General features: G+C 31.5%; 1 protein-coding gene across 1 annotated transcript; it reads left to right on the top strand.

Moving 5' to 3' along the window:
• Positions 1–15611: 15611 nt before the first annotated feature.
• LOC121747525 (ferruginol synthase-like) lies at positions 15612–17181 on the top strand. Its single transcript, XM_042141576.1, has 2 exons — positions 15612–16435; positions 16531–17181. The coding sequence occupies exons 1-2, from the start codon at positions 16013–16015 to the stop codon at positions 16861–16863; spliced, it is 756 nt and encodes a 251-aa protein (XP_041997510.1). The 5' UTR covers positions 15612–16012; the 3' UTR covers positions 16864–17181.
• The last annotated feature ends 4603 nt before the right edge of the window (positions 17182–21784 follow it).

Here is a 21784-nt window from a genome sequence, read left to right as displayed (position 1 = left end):
ATAATTAAGACCAAATATAAAAATATAATCTCGATCTTTGAAAGATTGAAGTAGAGGGATTAAGCATGTAAATGAAGCAAAATGACAAAAATATCATAGCTAGCTATTTCATATCATTTAATTAGTATGATTGAACAAAATTAAGATTAATTAACAATATTTTCAAAATTGAATCGGCGCCACTAACTGATCGAAACATATTTTATCGCAATTATTTTTAAGGAATCAGACTATAACTATTCCATATTTGTGTTTGAGGAATGACTGCGTAATTAAATGATTCTGAATTCGAATCTAGGAAAAAATTTGAGTGTACCTTTGCTATGAATTGACAACTAAAAATATTTGATGCAATAACAAGTAGCCTTAGTACTGGGCTTCTTCCTATAACTTCAATTGAAATTTTGAGGTAGATATCTCATATCTGAATTTATTTATAATCCTAAGTACTCCCTCTCCCGTATAGAATTAGGCCTAATTTTCTTTTTTGTTCGTTCCATATGAATATTCCATGTTAATTTATGACAATTTTTTCTCCTTTTGCTTTTACTTATCATTTATAGGTTCCACTATCCACTATATTATTTTAACTACTTTTTCTCCATCTCTCTTACTCTATCTATTATGCATTAAAACTCATGTCATCCTCGACTAGCATTTTCTATGGGATTGAAGGAGTATATTTTAGTAAACTCGTGTTGTAAACTATAAATATTTTCGATATGTATTTGTTTTATCTAGTTATTCTTTTCATCTTTTTCTTTTTTTTATCTAGTCTTGTTTCTACGATAATTTTATCTCAATTATGTTTTTATACTCCCACGAAATCATTTGTTACAAATTTTATTGTATCTTTCGGTGACAACATTATTTCTACCGAAGCTTATGATATATTTTTATCATGTTCTTATACCAGTTTGCACTCGCAATGAAATACACCTAATTAGCTTTATTTATTTATGGTAATTATTTTGTTGTTGTATATCTAACCACTTCAGGTAACATATCGAACAAAATAAATGCATATGTAAATATAAAAAAGTACACTGTCAAAGTACAATGAAAATTAATGATCCGTATATACTAGTGAGGTAATTTTTTTATGAAATATCTATGAAATGAACTTCTGTGATTAACTCATCGCCGACTATATATAACATGGTGAGTTAGTAACTGCAATTGCTAATTTTTTTTTAAATTTTAAATTCAATTGTCATATGTTGAGCTCCCCCTTATATACACGGAATTCAAGTGATCTCACAAATATGCAGACAACATTTCACGAACGATAGATACATGACAATGTTACGGACTCAATTCCCACAGCGACTGTGAGAACAACTGGTATAGGGTATATAGACTAAATGGACTCTCTATCATAATAAGTTAGTTTTTTGGGCTGAGTTCTCCTATTTGGTCTGTATCAATTGGTGCTTTCATTGAGAACCCAAACGACTCGGAGTGGTAGCCGGGTAGCGAACTCGCCGTGACCAACGAGTACGTTTGGGGCCGACTTAGAGTGGTGGCCGGACAAAGAATCCTCCGTGACCAACGTGGCCGTGACCAACGAGAACTCTCTTTCCTAACTGTTTGAGGTCATATAGACTAAATGGATCACGGCTGGTGTGAGATATATAGAATAAATTGACTCTCTTTCCTAACCGTTCAGACAATAATTGAGTCGAACAAGATCTTTTATTACAATTCACTTAAATATCGAGACACACGTCACAAGACAATTACTGACTAGTTAAATAAATAAGTGCATCAAATTATTATTATTACGCGCGTGTGTGTAGTATTATTAAATTTCAAAAATCAAATAAAACATTCATGCTAAATTATTGTAACTAAAGCCACTTATACATAAGTATGCACATATCTTTGGGCAGGGAACATATAATTCTCATACGTAAGATCTATTTTACATATTAAAAAATCACGCAGTTTAAAAATCATACTCCCCATAAGCTACTGTCATATTGTTAATTCAATACTTAATTACTAACTATAATTAAATAATAGTCATTAGATATTCAAATCAAAGACCTAGATCATTAGCCCGGAATCATTAGATATTCAAATCAAAGGCCTAGATCATCAGCCCCGAAATGTCAATACGATCAACAAAAAACGTCAAAAAAGATATTAAGGTCAATTTACAACAAATTAGTTATAACTAACTTTTAAAAAATATCCTTTAACTTTAAAACGCATATAACTTTCTCGATTTAAAATATGTTTTCGCACAACATATATCAAATTAAAGATAATTTCATAAGGATTCTAACGAGATCTCACTTGCATATGTTCCCATGTCAAAATTTGAAAATTTTTTCAAAAATTTTTATTTTTTTTGTACAGCAACAAATGTCAACATAGTATACAAAATATGTCAATATAATACATGTAGAATGTCAATATAAGCAATGTGTTAACATTCTCAAAGCTTTGTGTTGATATTTTCGAAACACTATATTGACATTTTCATCCAAAACCCTAATTTGATATTTTTTTATCTTTTTTTATTTAATTAATAAAAATGAAATTTACACGTGGCAAATTTTAGACCACAAGATTTCTAAAATCCTATGGTCTTAAATTAGTTGTAGTTAGCAATTAAATGATGAGTTAGCAATTGATCACTCTCCCACTCCCCATATTCATATACTAGTATATATATATATATATATATATAGGGGAGTGTTATTCTCCTATTCATTCATTAGATACTTTATTCTTCTTAATATGAGCCGTTAGATCTCATTCATCAACGGTCCAGATGATCTGCATTATTACACTATAATGGTGTATTATTAGTCGGTGTACATTATTCAACTGAAAATCTGCATTATTACACTATAATGGTGCATTATTAGTTGGTGTGCATTATTCAACGGAAAATCTGCATTATTAAATGACACGTGGCACTAATCTAACCGTCAGATGACAAAATCGTGGGGCTGAGATTGAGAAGGAAAAAAGAGAAAATATGCAAAAAGGAAATGAATACATCCCTATATATATATATATATATATATATATATATATATATAGAATTGTCATCCATCCTAGAATAATTGTCATACTTTGTGATGACTTTAGATTTTAAAAGACGTTATCTAGTGTTTTATATAGAAACACACGTAGTAGTTGATTGAACTAATTGAGAGCAGAAAATGTAATTGAATTAATAATAATACTATAATTTTCTTTAAAAATGAAAAGGGCCATTATTTATGGTGCAAATAAAAATATGTGATATATATAAGTATTTTAAGACAAGGTAGTATATATAAACAGGCCAATGATTAATCAAATTTGAAAATCTAACATATTCTCTCCGTTGTCAACAAATAGACAAACTTATAAATTACGCAAGTTTTAATTTGCAGTTAATAAATTAAGAGAGAGATGAGAAAAAGTAAGAGAGAGGGAGAAAGTAATAGAAATAATGTCAGTGGATTGTGGAGTCCACATTATTAATGGTTATTAATTAGTTACAAACATTCCATACTTATATTTAGTCTACTTTTGAGGGACGAAAATGGTAAAACTAGTTTATTTTTTTAGAACAGAGGAAGTATAAGTGCTAGAAAATTTATCACTTAAAAATGAAAAATATAAGGTAGGAGTACTACAGAACTACTAATTAACCCAATAAAAAAGGATCATTTATTATTTAAATCATACTCCCTCCGTCCCGCTTTAGCAGTCCCAGTCACTTTTGAGCACTCATTTTATAAAAAATGATATTAAATAGTTAAAGTGAGAAAATGGTAAAGTAAAATAGAGAATAATGTAGAGAAGAGTCTTAACTACATTATTCTCTCTTTTACTTAACCATTTCACCACTTTAACTATTTATTATCATTTTTACAAAACGAGTGCTCAAAAGTGACTAGGACTGCTAAAGCGAGACGGAAGGAGTATATTTTTATTGACTTGTGGTTAATAACATAACATTTAAAATTAGAATTAAAAAATTATAATTTTTCTATTTTCTCATTTATTCCATTATACTAATCAAAATAGAAAATGATGTAGCAAAATCAAATAATAATATCAAACAATAATGGGGTCAGCTGATAATAGGAGTATTATTAGATAATTAATATTGCAATAATCGGAATGTGGTGTGGAGTCGTGGCATCGTGGGCATATTGGAATTATATATTCGACTCCTCCTTCCCAAATACTAGGTCATATCTCATATGTCTCATTAAAAAAGTTCATACTCCCTCTGTCTTTCTACAAGCGAGCCGTTTTTTTACCGTTTTTTTGCGAAGATGATAATAAATAGTTAAAATGAAGATAAAGTAAAGTACGAGAGAGAATAATATAGAAGAGAGTCGTATATACATTATTATCTTACTTACTTTACTTTATCTCAACTCTAATTGTTTATTACTCCACTATCATATTTGCAAAACAACATCTGGATAAGAACGTCTCACTTATAGTGTGACGGATTATTTATGGGTCTCACCATATCACCTACATAATTTTAACTATTTTTTCTTCTTCTTTTTCTTTACTTAACCAATTATGTATTAAAATACATATAATCACAAATAGTTTATTTATGTGGAACAAAGAGAGTAGGAAAGTGATCTTGCGTCCAAATAAAGTAGCAATGGTCACTTATTTATATGGAATAGTAGTATTTATGAGAGAGCGAGACAGAGACTATTTTTGAGAGCCAACTACCCTTAGTTATGTACCTACTACCATACCACATTTATGCAAGGTTTCACCAACCACAATATGGTTCCAAAATAGTGTCAACTCATCACTTTTTGCATTCATCAATTTTTATTTATTTATTTTATGAGTACAACTATGTGGTTCTGAATAATAATTTCTTCCATTAACTAGGCAACTTTTCAGAAGCCTAGCTTTAGTACATTTATAATCTTTTAGTCATCGAAGTATATTTATATATAATTTTATTAAATAATTAAAAAATTACAGTATGTACTAATAAATATAATTGGTTGTTTTTGCAGTTACCGATTTTAAAACACAATTATCTTTTCCGATAAAAAGAGTTAGATTTCAATATACATCAGTTGCCATATAGTAGCATAAACAGATGCCATTAGATTAAAGAATCTAAAGATAAATTTTATTCATTTTTCAGTTTTTTTCTGAGTAACAATTTTGTCACCAAACATAGCAAGAATTAATTTTCTTGTAAAACAATTTTGATATCCAAAATGTGTATATACTTTAATAGCCCTAAATATAAATGCTTTCAAGTTTCAACTATCAAGTACTGAAATTTGTGTATCTGTTTCAACAGAAAAATTGTCATTGAACTTTTATGGTCGAAACTTTGACAATTTTATTGTAAAAGAATGAAGTGCTCCACTATCTGTGGACAGAGACTTTAACCGGAAAATTTTAAGTTAAGTAGTAAGTATATTAAATTATGGTTTAATTAAGAACAGAAAATTTGATCTTGACCGTTGTTGTAAAGTAGTAAGTAGTACTTTAATCAGTGTTTTTGACTTTATAAATCCATGAAATCTTCTTTTTTTCCTGAAAAAATTAAATGGCAGGACTATTATTTTATTTAGGCATAGTAGTAGTAGTTGTTTTAATGGCTTGGTCTTGGGCCTCCATATTCTTGTTAAATACAACATTACTAAAAAGGCCCACTAGCGTATTCACAAAATTAAACAGATTCACTGATTTTTGCTTTCTAGTTCTTATAATTTGAAAAGATTAAGCTATATCAAAGCAAAGGAATCCCCAATCCAATATTCATTGATTCGTTTTTATTAATGGAAGATTAATTTCTCCATACATATACAGATATGAAGAAACACAATGAATCAAAAACACATGATATAAATAAGAATTTGAATAAGAACAAGATGAATAGAAAAATACAAGATGATCACGGGCAAATAACATCTTGTTGAAATTTTGCACCATTATAACTAGAAGGATCCATCTTGTTATGGCAAAAAGAAGGGCCCGAAGGAGGCACCGGCCCTCTCGGTAGCCGGTTTCCAAGCAAGTTATTGAAAACATCATTCTTTACCAGCCTCGTGCTCTCTCCCGTCACCGCCATTGCTGTGAGAAAAATGACAAGAATCAAAGCAATTCTCTTCAACATCATCACTATCTTCATCTTCGATGTCTTTTTTTTTAAGTGAACAAGAATTGATCGGAGCTTCTTGTTTTGGGATAATGAAGTGAAGAATTTGATGTTCAAAAAGAATAAATTAAAGTCGTGGCTTTGATATTAAATACTATACAACTTAGAAGAATGAAACTTGGACGAAAGGTTTTTTTGGGGGGGTTTGAAATTTATTTATCAATTATAAACCAACCAAACGTATGTTAGTTTCCACATTTATGTTATAATTATTCAACTCTCACATCCATGGGATAAATGTGGAATTCTAATATTGCAGCTTAGAACTTGACTTGGTGAAGTACGAAATATAGAAGGAAAAAAAAAAGTCTTTCCATCATAAGCGTCACCGTTCAAGATTTCAAAAGGTTAATATTAGAATTTTTGCATAAAATATTGACAATTTGATGGGTTTTAAGAAAACTTAATCGATAGGGGTTGAACTCTGTCTTGGCCCTTTTTCATTTTTATTGTATCTCATTTTTCCTACAAATTACTATAAATAGCGTGCGATTTATATCAAGAACTTGGATGATATGGAGTATAAAAAAATTTAATATTGAAATTGATTTATTTATATATAACGTGACAATGGATTAAATACTCAATTGAGGCCCACCTTGAAGTCAATAAAGGAGTGCATTACTGAAAAGTCAAATATCTGGTAGGTTTATTTTCTATTTGGCATTATTTTCATAATATTTTTTAGCATAATGATACATTTAATACCGACACTATCGTTACCTAAACTAAACTCAAAATATGAAAACTTGAGACTTTTATTTGACAATTACAAGATTCATTTGTACAAACTCGCACGCATACATGTACTCAAGAGTAAAAGGTCGAAAAAAACTACAGTAATGTTCGCTATTTATTGAGAGTAATGTTTATTTACAGTGGCGGACACAGTAAGGGCTCTGGGAGGGCTTAAGCACATGCCAACAAAAAAATTTCTTCCCTTTTTCTACATCAAATTATTTTAAAATTTTCTAAAGCAAGCTTCAGCTCTTGCCAAGATAGTGCCCTTGAAGACCAAATCAACAAAAATTTAATGGTAAAAGGGGCTGATCTAAACTTGGAAATCGAAAATTTTACAGAAGAAAATAATGACAAGAAATGGCCGCCCAATGTCCGGAGGATGAAGGAATCGAAGAAGATGAGAATTAATATAGGATTATTATATTATTAGTACTTTAATAAGTACAGTAGAACAATTGCTTTATTGAATGTTGTGCCAATTACCTGCATTGCCTTTAACAATATAATTTCACTTTTTAAAAAAATTACAGTATCAATTTTATACTCCAAGTACTAAAAATCAATAGCTTGATATTAAAAATAATACTTCCTCCGTCCCATAGTAGATGTCATACTTGTAGATTGACACGAGATTTTAGGAGGTATTGTTTTGTGTGTTAAGTGGAGAAAGAAAATAATATATCTATATTAATGTGGGAGGGAATTTTTTCAAAAAAAAGGAAATGTGACATCTTTTATGAAACAAATTAAAAAGAAAAGTGTGACATCTATTATGGGACAGAGGGGTATTAATTAACTATATAAAGAAGAAAGCAATTGAGGTCGACCCAAAAAGTTAGTAAATTTAGTGGCTTCAACTTATTCCCACCTATCAATAAAATTTTTCATGGGGCAATTTTAATTTATAAGTTCAGTTTTTTCTTCTTTATTTTTTATTCAATCATGCATATATTTATTTATTTTATTGTAATTCTTTATATTTACTTTATTATGAAAATTTGAGAATAAAATTTTAAAAAAACTATGCATTGGATGTGAAATAGTATAATTCATTATAAAGTTATGTGATTTATTAAAAATAATTAAATTTATGATTGTTTTTCTGTACTTTAAAAATGTTGGGGATAAATTTTTAATGCTAGATTAGAATTTTAGTTGTTCAAGTTACATATTTTTAAGTTGATTCAAATAACATTTACACTCTTTAAAAGGTATAATCAATATGTGACAATACATAGAATTCAATATTCATCGTTTTTTTAAATAAGTAGTATAAATATAGCATGAAGTGCGCTAATATTTTGATTTGGTATACATTGGACTAGTTTGATGTATTTTTATAGTTGTCGTATTTGTGTTTTTTGCGTGATATATTTCATTGTCTGGCTTAAAAGCGAAGTTTTTTTAGACATAAGATTTTATGTAGTGTTTTTTGAGATTTAATAAACAAAGAAAAAATATAAATGACGATGTTTCTAATAAAAAAATGCCAATTTAAGGGGAGTCCTAAAAAGAAAACGAGTCATCTTAAGTAGATCATAGGGATATTATTTTATCATATATACAGTGAAGCCCCTGCTAAGAAATTTTTCTGCGTCCGCCACTGTTTATTTAGATATGGATAACATCAAGTTCTAATCTTAAACCCATTGGATAATACTTGGGCTACACTCATTAATGGAAAATCAAATTTATTAGGGCACATATACAATCACTCAATAGCATCACATTCAGGGATATTACACCATGCATATAAAATATTTCATCAATATTTCAAATTGATACAAAAGGTTTTAAGTTTACGTAATCAGGGACATGATCAATGGCTAACTAATTAACAATCCAAAAATAAGACCAACTCTTAGCCATTAGATTAAGAGATCCAATGGTTAAAATAATGACAAGTGTATTATATTTTGAATTTAAATAATTAGTAAATAAATTTAAAGGGTATTAATGTCAATTCTCTCTTATCAAAATCATATCAAAACTTTAAATTTACGTAACTCTCTCGATTTAAATTATTTTTTGACAAAAAATATATCAAATTAAAGATAATTTTATAAGGATTCCAACGACATCTTAATTGCATACAAAAAATATATCAAATTAAAGATACTTTTATAAGGATTCCAACGACATCTTAATTGCATATGTTCCGACGATGTTCATTGATGAAATTTGATAATTTATATTTCAATTTTCGTATATGTTGAAAACAGATTTTATCAACAAATGCAAAAAGAAATCTTAATATAGTGTATGTAAATTCTCAATATTGTGTATATAAAATATCAATAAAACTGTGTTGATATTTTCTTGTACTTGTGTTGATATCCTCATGACATATTGTTGATATTTGTAATACAATATGTTGATATAAAAAACCCACGAAAATTATCATATGATAACATAATGACGATATTACCATTTTGTTGATATTTTATCTACTATTTATTGATATTTGTGAGCTTGAATCTCATCCGCTCATTTTAAAATATAAGGGTGTAAATTTAGTGTTAGTTTGGATTATAGTGTTAAAAGTATTAGAAGAGGACCCTACATAAACATACAATATATATAAAAAGTTGAGAAATATTTGTTTGCATTTTTCTATTTTTCCCTTTCTTTTTTGGGAAAACCCTTTTACTTAGATGTATTGGGTCTAAATGAATTTATAACTCACGAGGAATCCAATTGGCCCATCACAAAGTTAAAGTTAATTTAAAAATTTATTGTAATTATTTTTATTTAACTGACTAAGCACCTAAATTATAAATCGGTGGGTAAATTATATTTCGATTGCGTTATAATTGACCGAAAGATTAATAACCTAATTGAAATGATAGTAATTTATTAATAAGGTTATGAAATTTCACAATAATAAGATACTATGAAATTCGATTTTATAACTTAGAAAGAAGTGTTAAGCCCTTTTGAGGTAAAGCCCATTTACGTGAACTAGTCCAATACAAGTCTTAATCATTGAACGTGTAGATGCGAGTGGAAAACTTAAATATTTTTCGGTTGGAAATCAATTCCACATTTTTTTCAATTTCCAATTGCATCCCATTAATTTCACTACTTTATATTGCTATATTAGAAAAATGAAAAATAAATAATTATAAACAGTAATTGGACTGAAAACTAATGAAATACTTCTCATGTCCCCAAAGTAGGGGTGAGCAAAAAACCGGAAACCGAATATCCGAACCGAACCAAACCGAAATTTTGAAATTCGGTTCGGTTTTTTCGATTTTTCGGTTCGGTTCGGTTTTAAAAATAAAAAAAATTCGGTTTTTCGGTTCGGTTCGGTTCGGGTGAAGAAAAAAACCGAAAAACCGAAAAACCGAAAAACCGAATTATATATATATTCTATTAATTTAATATATTATATTATATATAATATATATATTCTTTTAATATATTCTACTATATAATATATATTATATGTATTATTAATTTTATATTATATATAAATATTCTATTAGTATATATAAAATAAAATACACATATATAAATATATATTTATATTATATTTATTTTTTTTCAGGTTTTTCGGTTTTTTTTCGGGTTTTTCGGTTTTGTTCGGGTTTTTCGGTTTTTTAAGTTCGGTTTTCGGTTTTTCGGTTTTTCGAGTTCGGTTCGGTTTGGATTTTGAACTAAATTCGGTTTTTCGGTTTTTGTTTGGTTTTGGCAAAAAACCGAACCGAAACCCGAATGCACACCCCTACCCCAAAGAATATGCACTTTGAGTTTGACACAGGTTTTAATGCAAAATTGGTAAATTAAGAGAGAGGTAGATAGAAAAAATAATTAAAGTATTGGTAGTGGAGAATGAGTCTCACCTCACTAGAGAGAAAAAATATCCAAAATTAGAAAGTAGATATTCTTATGGGACGGACTAAAAAGGAAATCATATTCTTGTGGAACGGAGGAAGTATTTTATAATTAGATTAAATTACCCTAGCGATTGAAATTGAAGAACAAAAAAAAGAGCACATAACATGATGTAGTATTACGTGATAATTTTGGGATACAATGGTACTCCCTTGTTCTTAATTGAATCCACTAGTGTGAGTATGCGTGTAGGTTTAGTGAACTCTCTTGTAATAAAAAAAGAGAACATTTTTTTTAGTCTGCGAACTTTGCCAAACTATCATTTTTAGTTTATGAACTTTGAAAATTTCTTTTAAAGTCAATTAACTTTAACTTAATATCATTTGAGCTATTTTTTATTTTTTTTGTCAGGAAAATCCTTAATCAAAAATACCATTGGTTGCTAGGAAAGTAAAGTTGGCAATGAAAATGAATCATTGGAATATGATTCTTAACAACTTTACTCTCTAGTGTTTGGACAAATATCAAGATTTTAACTTTCATATTTGATTTAATAATACGGAGTAATAATAATTTTAATATTATATTGCAATTCTTTAAATAAAGTATTAATTAAAAAATAATTATAATAATATAATATTTATTATTATTTAAATAATTTAATTAAGATATTTTTAGTTTATTAGTTTATATTATTATAATAATATATTATATTAAAAATTGATTAAAATTTATAAGAGTAAAGGCCAAAACTGGTTCTGAACATATGTCCATTTTATGATTTTGGTCATATGCTTTATCTTTTGAATTTTCACGTCCTGAACATTTCAACTCGGATCACAATTGGTCCTACACTAACAGTTCCGTCAATTTTTAAACGGTTTTGACCCGTTTTTTACGGTTTTAACTGTCTCATTCGGGTTAAAACCGTTTAAAAATCGGTCAATTAAAATAATTATTTTTTAATAAAATTAAAGTATAATATTTTTTTAGTTTATAAAAAATTATTTACTAGTACTATTTTTAAATTAATAAAACTAAATATAATATTTTTAGTTAATTAAAATCAAACTATAATATTTTTTAATTAATAAAAATAACAAAATTAAAGTGTAATAATTTTTTGATCTCTTTCTATATTACTTTACCAATAGTATAATTAATAAATACAAATAGTATAATTATTTAAATTATAAATTATATAATAATTATTACTATTATTATTAATAATAACTAATCAATATAGTGTTAGTAAAAATTTAAAATTTTGAATTATATTCATAATGATAAAAATTTGAATATTTTTAGTTAGGTGTTTCAACCCTAAAATGAGTATAAAATAATTTAATATAAATAATTCAATTGATTTAATTACTTTAAATAATTAATTTAATTAGATATTTTTTTTCTTGATTTATATTATGAATGCAATTAGATGTATGTATAAAACACTAAAAAGAAAGAAGAAAAAGAAGAGAAAAGTAAAAAGAGGAAACATAAACTAAGGAAAAAAAAGTAAGAAATGAAGATAAAATACTAAAAAGAAAGAAGAAAATGAAGAAAAAAGAAAAAAAAAGAAACTAAAGAAGGAAAAAAGAAATAAGAAAGGAAGAAAAAAAATCACATGTTTGGTACTATTTAATTAAAATTTCCAAAAATATCCTCTATAACAAAAAAAATCACATGTTTGATACCTAGGGTTATTTTTGTCATATGGTACCAAAAACGATATAAAATAAAGACCATGTACCATTTATGTGCGAAAGTGAAAAATCAGGTATCATTTATGTCGTTAACTCTAAAAGAAAATTAAAAAAAGATTATTATTAATGGATATAGACCATTTTTATGGAAGGACAAAAAAAAATATGGCGCTACTTGTATAGGATGAAGGGTGAATATAGTATCAACAAATATTTTCGCCTGATAATTAATAGTATGCCGATTTTTCCGTATAAGACAGGGCATGGGTGACAAAATTTCTTGTTAATTAACTCCATTACATTAACTAATTTGGTTAGTATCAACAAATATTTTCGTCTGATAATTAATAGTTGCCGATTTTGCCGTATAGGGCATGGCATGTGAGTGACAAAATTCCTTGTTAATTAACTACATTACATTCACTAATTTGGTTAGTATCAACAAATATTTTCGTCTGATAATTAATAGTATGCCGATTTTCCCGTATAGACAAGGCATGTGAGTGACAAATTCCTTGTTAATTAACTACATTATATTCACTAATTTGGTCCACAGCTTCCACTCAATGGTAATTTATTTCACAAAGATGTATAAATTTTGGGCGAAATTCTTGAAGTAATCGTATTTAGAAAATCATGTCCCTAAATGTGACATTTTTTTACTTCTACAGAAAGAGAGTTACGTATTCTCAAAATGTGTAAGTAATCGTATTTAGAAAATCATGTCCCTAAATGTGACAATATTTTTTAATTCTACAAAAGGAGTCAACGCATTTCCAAAATGGTAAGAGCATCTACAGTGGTCAGTGGGGCGCCCTAAGCCCGCCCTATGCACCGCTACGTTAGCATTTTATCCTCCTCCCCTTCCACCTGCAGTGGCGCGTCCTAAGGGGCGCCCTAAGCATTTTCTTCTATTTGAATACTTAAATAACTACAAAAATTGGGGAAAACCTGCATTTCATTTATAAAATTAATACATTAAATGCGAATTAAAAAAATGCAAACTCATCGACGGCGGTTACGGGCCCACACTTCTTCAACCATGTCGTTCATGAGATGCGCATGGTCGTGTTGGTTGCGCATTGAGGCCTGTCTAGATAGAACCTCATTGAAGCCCGTCGGTAATCCTCGAGCGGGGGGCTCGGTCGCCGTGCTGGAGGAGCTAGATGCACTTTCGTCATCGGTCCAATAGGTGATGCTCCCACCTTCATGTTTGACTATCATGTTGTGCAAGATTATGCACGCATACATGACATCGGCGAGGACTTCCTTGAACCAGAGACGGCCGACCCTTTCACTATTGCCCACCGTGCTTGGAGCACACCAAATGCCCTCTCCACATCCTTCCGCGCCGTCTCCTGCTTTTGCGCAAATAAAACTCTCTTCTCACCAATTAGGCAGCTGATCGTCTTCAGAAAAACAGGCCACCTTGGGTATATGCTATCGGCCAAGTAGTACCCCATGTGGTATTGGCGCCTGTTGGCAGTGAACTCGATGGTCGGGCCGTTGCAGTTACATTGCTCGTTAAAGAGGGTGGATGAGTTGAGGACGTTGTTGTCGTTGTTCCGGCTACAGCGAAGTAAGCATGCCAGATCCAGAGACGATGGTCAGCGAAGACTTCGAGGATCATCGTCGGGTGGCTGCCCTTGTATCCACTAGTGAATTGACCTCTCCACGCCGTCGGACAATTCTTCCACGCCCAGTGCATACAGTCGATGCTCCCTAGCATCCCAGGAAAGTCGTGCGTCGTCTCGTGCATTCTCATTAGACCCTAGCAATCTACAGCTGTCGGCTTTCACAAATATGTGTCGCTGTAGGCCTCCACAACTCCCCTACAAAATCTCTTCAGGCACTCGCGGCCTGTTGTATCCCCGACGTGGAGGTACTCGTCGAACATGTCAGCGCTGGTGCCGTAGGCCAACAGACAGAGTGCAACTGTGCACTTCTGCAACGGCGTAAGTCCGGGTCTGTCGATGCCATCTTCCCGATACTGGAAGTATTCATCACGTTACTCCAACGTCTGGACAATGCTGAGAAAAAGGTAACGAGACATTCTAAACCGGCGGCGGAAAACCGTCAGGCCCCACCGTGGTTGCTCGGCAAAATAGTCTGCAAATAGACATTCATGAGCTACGTCGTGTTCGCGTGGGACAAACGTCCGACGTCGAATAGGCCTGCGGATATGCTCCGCCGCCTCCTCGCGTTGCATTATGGCTAAGCATTCAAGGTGGACTACCGTCCTCCGAGGAACTCCGGTCATCGTCGTGGTTCATTTTGGTTTGTGAGAGATGGAGAAACGTGAGAGATGAGAGAAATGAGAGATGCGAGAAATGTTCGTATGAAAAATAGAACGACAATTAAGGTTTAAATATACAAATTTCGAATTTTAAAAAACAAAAAACAAAAACGTGTTGCATCGTTCGCGGCGCCCACAGTGGGAGGACGATGGTGCGGACGATGCCCTATCGTCCGCGCTTCGTCCGCGGACTAAGCGTAGGGCACGGACGACGCATCGTCCGTCGTCCGCGGAGCCACAGTGGCAGACGATAGCGCGCCCGATGTATCGGGCGTGCTATCGTCCGCCCCACCGTAGATGCTCTAAGAGCATTTACATTAGTGGATAATCCACCTCCAATTTTCTCCTGCCACGTTAGTATTTTATTATTTAGTCTATCCCCAAAGGGAAATTGAAATAGTCATAAAATTACAAAATCATGCAAGCATTCTTGATTATATATGCGATAAAGGACCAATCAATATTTTGGCCTTAAGTGTATTAATTTAACTAATTTGGTCCACAACCTCCTCTACTCAATAATACTCCTAGTATTTTGTTATTTTTTTAATTTGTCTACTTGAGAAAAAAGTAGTCCTATATTCCACGTTTATTTCTTATGATAAATGAAATCAATATCGTAAATTTATTATATATATATATATATATATATATACACCATGTGATCATTAATTAATTCCAGGTCCCATATTGTATATTTTGATTTTAGTATACTAGCATTATATTAAAATATAAAAATATTAGTAGTAGTTGAATTCGGTTATAAAAGGAGGCATATTAGCATACAAGGTTGCAAGGGAGAAGAAAAAACAGTAGAAAATGGATTGCGTTTTGATTGCTGTTGTCATGGGTGTAATGTTGTTGGGTTTAAGGTGGTTTGTATTCCTCCTGGGGCCACGGAAACGGCTCCCTCCGGGACCCAGACCCCTCCCGATCATCGGAAACATGCACCAACTAGGTAAAAATCAGACCGAAACACTGAGACAGCTGGCGAAAACGTACGGCCCTCTGATGTCGATCCGCATAGGCAGCGTGTACACGGTGGTGGCATCCACACCGGAGATGGCCATGGAGCTCCTCCAACACCACGGGCAGGTCTTCTCCGGTCGGACCGTCCCCCATGCGATGGATGTAGGCGGCTTCAGCAAGTTCAGTATGTCCTACGGTCCGGCCGGGAAGGAGTGGCGCGACAAGCGCAAGATGTGCAAGGAAATTATGTTCTCGGAGCGGTGCCTCGAAGGAAGCGAGGCCCTCTGACAGGAGATGCTGCAGAAGCTCGTGGATCACGTCGGGGGCCACTGCGACCGCGGGGATGTGGTCAACATCCACGATGTGGTATTCATGGCCAACCTCAACCTCTTGCTCACCACCATCTTCTCCATCACCTCCCCGGACACCGCCATGGAGTTGATGAAGATCATGGAAGATTTTTTCTCCTTATTTGCTCCCAATATCACCGACTACTTCCCCATTCTCAAAGTCTTGGATCCGCAAGGGATGAAGCGCAAGGCTGAGTTAAGCTTGGGTAAACTTTTGAAAAAATTCCGTGATTTTCTTAACCACAGGTTGGACCACAGAATGAACAACCCCAAGAACAAGAAACAGGATCTGCTCGAGGCAATCATCGATACCACCCAAGGAAACGACTACAACATCACCACACAAGATATCCCTTATTTACTTTTCGTAAGTTCTATTTTCATTAATTTGGATATCCCTTATTTACTTTTCGTAAGTTCTATTTTCATTAATTTGGCCTCCTTTTTTCTAAAAACTTCTAGGAATTAATCGTGGGAGGAATAGACACCAACTCGAACATGGTCGAGTGGATCATGACTGAGCTACTATTCAACCCAGACAAACTCAAAAGGCTAAACACAAGAGATAAAGAGAGTACTGGGAGAGAATGGTCAAATCCGGGAGGCGGACATCGCGTCCCTCCCATATCTGCAGGCAGTGATCAGAGAAACCTTTCGTTATCACCCGCCAAGGCCTCTTATGTTTACCCGGATGTCAGAAGCCGATCAAGAGGTGAATGGTTATATGATTCCAAAAGGGACGCAGATAGTCGTCAATACGTGGTCAATGGCAAAAGATCCGAGCATCTGGACTGATCCGGAATCTTTTGAGCCAGAACGATTCCTTGACAATAAACTAGACTTCAAAGGCCAGCATTTCCAGCTCATACCCTTCGGGCGGGCCGGAGAATATGCCCCGGAATACCCTTGGCAACCCGGATTCTGTAGATGACCACCACTGTTTTGGTTCATAATTTTGACTGGAAACTTGAGAAAGACAAGGATCATCCAGACCATAAAGAAGCCATGTTTCGGATAAATTTGAGCAAAGCAACTCCACTTAAAGCTTTTCCGTTTAAAATTTAAGATTTACTCATCTTAATAAATGGACAATAGCCCATGCTTCTAATAATGTAACCCATGTTGTGTATTATGTATACTAGTATTAACACCCGTGCTATGCACGGGACATAAAAGTTTCAAATTATAAATACAAAATAAATGAATATATAAAACCATAAACCATGTATGGATATATCTTTCACCCAACTATTACATTAGTACGCACAAAAATATGGTCATTTTCATTTATGGAAAGTTATCTCAATTTATTACCCATATACATCAAGTTATTTATAACTTATACCACCATTAAAACATTACTTCAACTACTCTTCCCCCCTCTCATACTTAACAAATTTTATCTTAATTTCCATAGCATATTATATGCCTATATTTTTTATTGAACGAAGAGAGTAATGTACATAAATATAATATTTTAAGAAGCATAAAAGAGAAATAGGAATCAAAGTTATAAATAACAAAATCTTATCTCATAAAAGAAATCAAAATCAAATAAATTGTACCTTTTCATACTTTTGTCACAATCTCATCCTATGAATACCATCACCCAAACACTATCATTTTACTTAATTAATATTTTAACATTTCTTGAATATATGTACTATGCAAGTTTAGAGAATTTGTTTTTCTTTCATTCAAAATAAAATTATAATAAAATTTTATATAGTTATACTATCTTAATAATAACTTATAAAAAAACTAAATGTCTCAATAAAAAATACTTAAATCGCAATAAATATTATAATAGTAAGTACCAAATGGATCTTTAACACTATAGGTTTTAATGACTTAGTAATTATTTATAATAGATAAATCAACTCAATCCTTTGCCAAAGCCATTGCCGGAGTTCTCGCCGGAGCCATCATCGGATTCCAAGCAGAATCACCCCCTATTTTGCAATCAGAAAATTAGAAAATTAGTCCATGATACATAAATGTAGATTCAACTAATGACATACTCTATTTAAAAGTGTTTCAAAACTTTCTAAAGAAGCTAGAATTTTATTGAACAATACTCAAAATAAAATAAAGAAATAAAAGCCACTTCATCTCTCCATTTTCCCTCAAAAAAGGGTATCATTGTCTTTTCACCAAACTGACACTTTAGATTATGATAGATTGGAAATTATCAATCGTATTACTATTTGGCACTTCATCCATCCCAATTAGCTGAAATATATCTTTTGGACACGGAGATAAGCTAAAATAGGAGAAAGAATAAAGAAATAATATAAGAGAGAGGATAAAATAAGAGTAATTAGATATTTTATTTTTTGTCAAAAAAAAATACTACTCAACTAAATTGAGACATTTTGAAAAATATTGTATATTTTCCCAAGAATTATGCACCTATCTTAATTTTATATCTCACGTATAGAGATTAATGTCATTCTTTCGCATGAATGAAATCGGAGCTTTAATTACTTTGTGAACAGTTTAAATAAAAAAAATTAATTGCTTTAGAATAATTAAATTACTTGGAATAAATAAGATCCGAGTTTAAACAATTTACTAAAAAGAAATAAAAAACTTAACCCAAGTCCATAACTCAAATAATATCAGGCCCACTAACTCAATAAATAAGGCCTAATTATTAACTTATTTCCAGCCCAACTCAGTTTTAACGAAACAGAGCCAAAACTTAAACCTTGGCCCAATTGTACTATGTCCCTATAAGGTGTATTATGCGTGAAATAATGTAGCTCGGGTAATTTAAATCATATCTATCCAATCCATATATCTAATGGCTATAACTTGTTTTATGTTTAAGACTAAAAGGTGTTAGGACCCTCTATATATACTATTTACATTTACGCTAGTTCATTTGGTGGAATTGAATATCATTAATAATAAAGTAATATCTTTACGTTATAAGTATTATGTTTGGACATGAATAGCCGTATTAATATATTATGACTTCTCTTGCAATTCTTATTTTAAAAAAGATTAAAATACTTAATAGTAATAAAATTTCCAAAACTTATCTTTTATATATTCATAGATTATAAATCGTTGGAGTGATTCGATTGCTTTATAATTCTCCGAAAGATTAATACCCTAATTAAATTATACTAGTAATATATTAATATGGGTTATGAAATTTCATATTTATACTAGTCCATTTATGTGCACTAGTCCAATTCTAGTCTTAATTCATTTCATCTTCAGTAGTATACTGTTGGTGTGAGCGGAAAACTTAAATATTTTACGGTTGATTCAATCCCACATTTTAAAAAATTTCCTATTGCGTTCCATTACATTTGTTTCACTACTTTAATATTACTAATTATTTAATTATAAAATGAAAATTCTAAACTATACTGTAATTGGACTAATGAACACTAACAAGTACTAGTATTTTGTAATTAGATTAAATTACCCTAGCGATTGAAAATTGAAGAAAAAAAGAGAACATAACATGATATATGCAGTATTAGTACATGACAATATTGATTATGAACAAATCAAATTGTAAAGGATAAAACCGGATTAAAAGTGATGAAAGTTGATAACAAAAGTCTTCAATGGCATATATTTGGTTCATAATTAATGAATCACACTAATATTTTATAGATTGAGTAGTTTGAAAAATATACTCGTACGTACCACTATATAACAGCTGCATGTAGTTTAAAGAGTCAATTTTGTTCTCATAATTGACTTTTCGAATCTTATTTATGAGGTAGAATAATTCAACAAATTAAATATAGTAGTGGAACAAAATTAATTGACTTTGAGTAATTTAATCAGGTTTTATAGGTGGTAGTGGTTAGCTTCATGTATTTGCTAATTAAAGTCTTTTAGAACGATACTTGTATGGTCTTTATTTAATTTTGGAAATGTCATTTTCTCACAATTGAAATTAGTTATGACTTCAAATACAATAGTTTTAATTTTGGCTCCACTAGAGAATAATGATGATCACATAGTTTGAAATAATGTAGGATTAATTGTTACTCTTGTTAGAGACATTCTTTACTATAACTGTGACCAGTTGTATGTGTACGTGTATGTTTAGGTAACTCTATTTTAATTGTTTTATTGATTTGAGGATTTTTTTTAATTGTTTATTTTCAGGGCCGTGGCCTCTCTTGTAATAAAAAAAGAGATTTTATTTTTTTATAAAACGTCATTTTATGAGCGAGAAAAATTATAAATAATGATTAGAAATTTAGAACATTAATTAAGAATAAGAGCAAGAAGAAGCGTGACATATATGGGATATTTATGATAGTAATTTAACTTATATAATCTGATAATCTGAAAATCTAATATCTCATAATTCACCTGTACTAAACATTATTTTCAGCATCTAAAATTGGGCCCTTTACAAATAAGATCATATTGCTTGTATTTTGTTGCTGAAAACTGTTACTACATGGGAATTCGAAGATATAAATCATAAAATAGACTAACGATTTATATATATTTGACAAAATAATATGTTATGACGCCATGACAATATGGTGGATCTCTCCTACATTAATAGGTAAGAATCCAACACGCTTCTGCAAAACCAGAGATAAGTTAGAACTTTTTTTAAATAAAATTGTAGTAGAAAAAAAATACTGTATGTACTATAAAACCAAAAGGAAAAATGTTTCAATTTCTTAACATTAAAATGTAGTTTATTCCAGTATCAATGATGATTTATTTTCCACGAGCAAATTCATCTGGGTCCATGTCATCTACTTGCCCAATTAATTATGTTGCAACTTCAAAGACCAAATTTGATGGCTGGTGGTGGGCAGGGGCGGACCCATGTACAATGGGGGTGGGGCTAAAGCCCTTAATAAAATTAATTTTTAACCTTTTTTCTTATGTAAATTTTTAAAATTTATCTAAATTTAATACTAATTATCATGTAAAAGCCCCTATAAATAATCTAAAACACCCAAAAATATACTTTACAACAAATTTTAGAAATCACAGCACTTATCGTGATTTATTTCTGCGTCCGCCCCTGGTGGTGGGGTTACCCCACTAGATCCTCCAGCGTATTTGTGTCTTCACCTTTCACAATCTACATTTCAATAATGTGACTGATAATGTGGCGATCGTTTCTAGATAATAATGTATCTAAAATTTATGGGGAGAGGAAAAGAAGTGTGAATTGGAGTTGGAAAATTGAAGGAGACGGTTGGAGTTGAATATGGTTTCCAAAAATACCCTTATTAATTACTTTTTATTTAAAACATGTAAAAATAGCTAAGCCATAAGATTAATTTGGAGTATTTAGATATGTGGCTGTGATTTGTTCTCTAGTTATACACTTAAAATTAGTTATACCCTTGATAATAATGTACTCTTGCTGGTGGTAGGGATCGGGTTGTAATTGATCCGCTGCGCTAAACGACGACACATCATATTGCAATCCTTGGTCGAGCGATTGCAACTCCCAGAATTGTCGTTGCTGGTACATGTTGAAGGATAGAGGCGTGGCAGTGGCAAGGAGAACTGTCTGTCGAACTGGTGATGGACGTAGTCAGTGTAGGTGTATGATATGATGGCGGAAATACGGAGGATGAGATCACAATGAAAGCACCGGATGATACGAGGGTAATCGTATCGGTTCCGGCAGCGCGAAGTCGCCGGAGAAGGGTTAGGTTCGTTCGCGGGGTCTCCCCGTCGAGCAGCCTAGATTTCTCGGCCA

This window comes from Salvia splendens, chromosome 9 (genome assembly GCF_004379255.2).
Source record: "Salvia splendens isolate huo1 chromosome 9, SspV2, whole genome shotgun sequence".
Classification (NCBI taxonomy): Eukaryota; Viridiplantae; Streptophyta; class Magnoliopsida; order Lamiales; family Lamiaceae; genus Salvia; species Salvia splendens.
This window is presented reverse-complemented; position numbering and strand designations above follow the sequence as displayed.

Coding starts and splice junctions, on each gene's coding strand:
- LOC121747525 (XM_042141576.1), top strand. CDS start 16,013: ATGCTGCAGAAGCTCGTGGATCACGTCGGGGGCCACTGCGACCGCGGG. Junction 16,436..16,530: donor ATATCCCTTATTTACTTTTC/GTAAGTTCTATT, acceptor AAAAACTTCTAG/GAATTAATCGTGGGAGGAAT.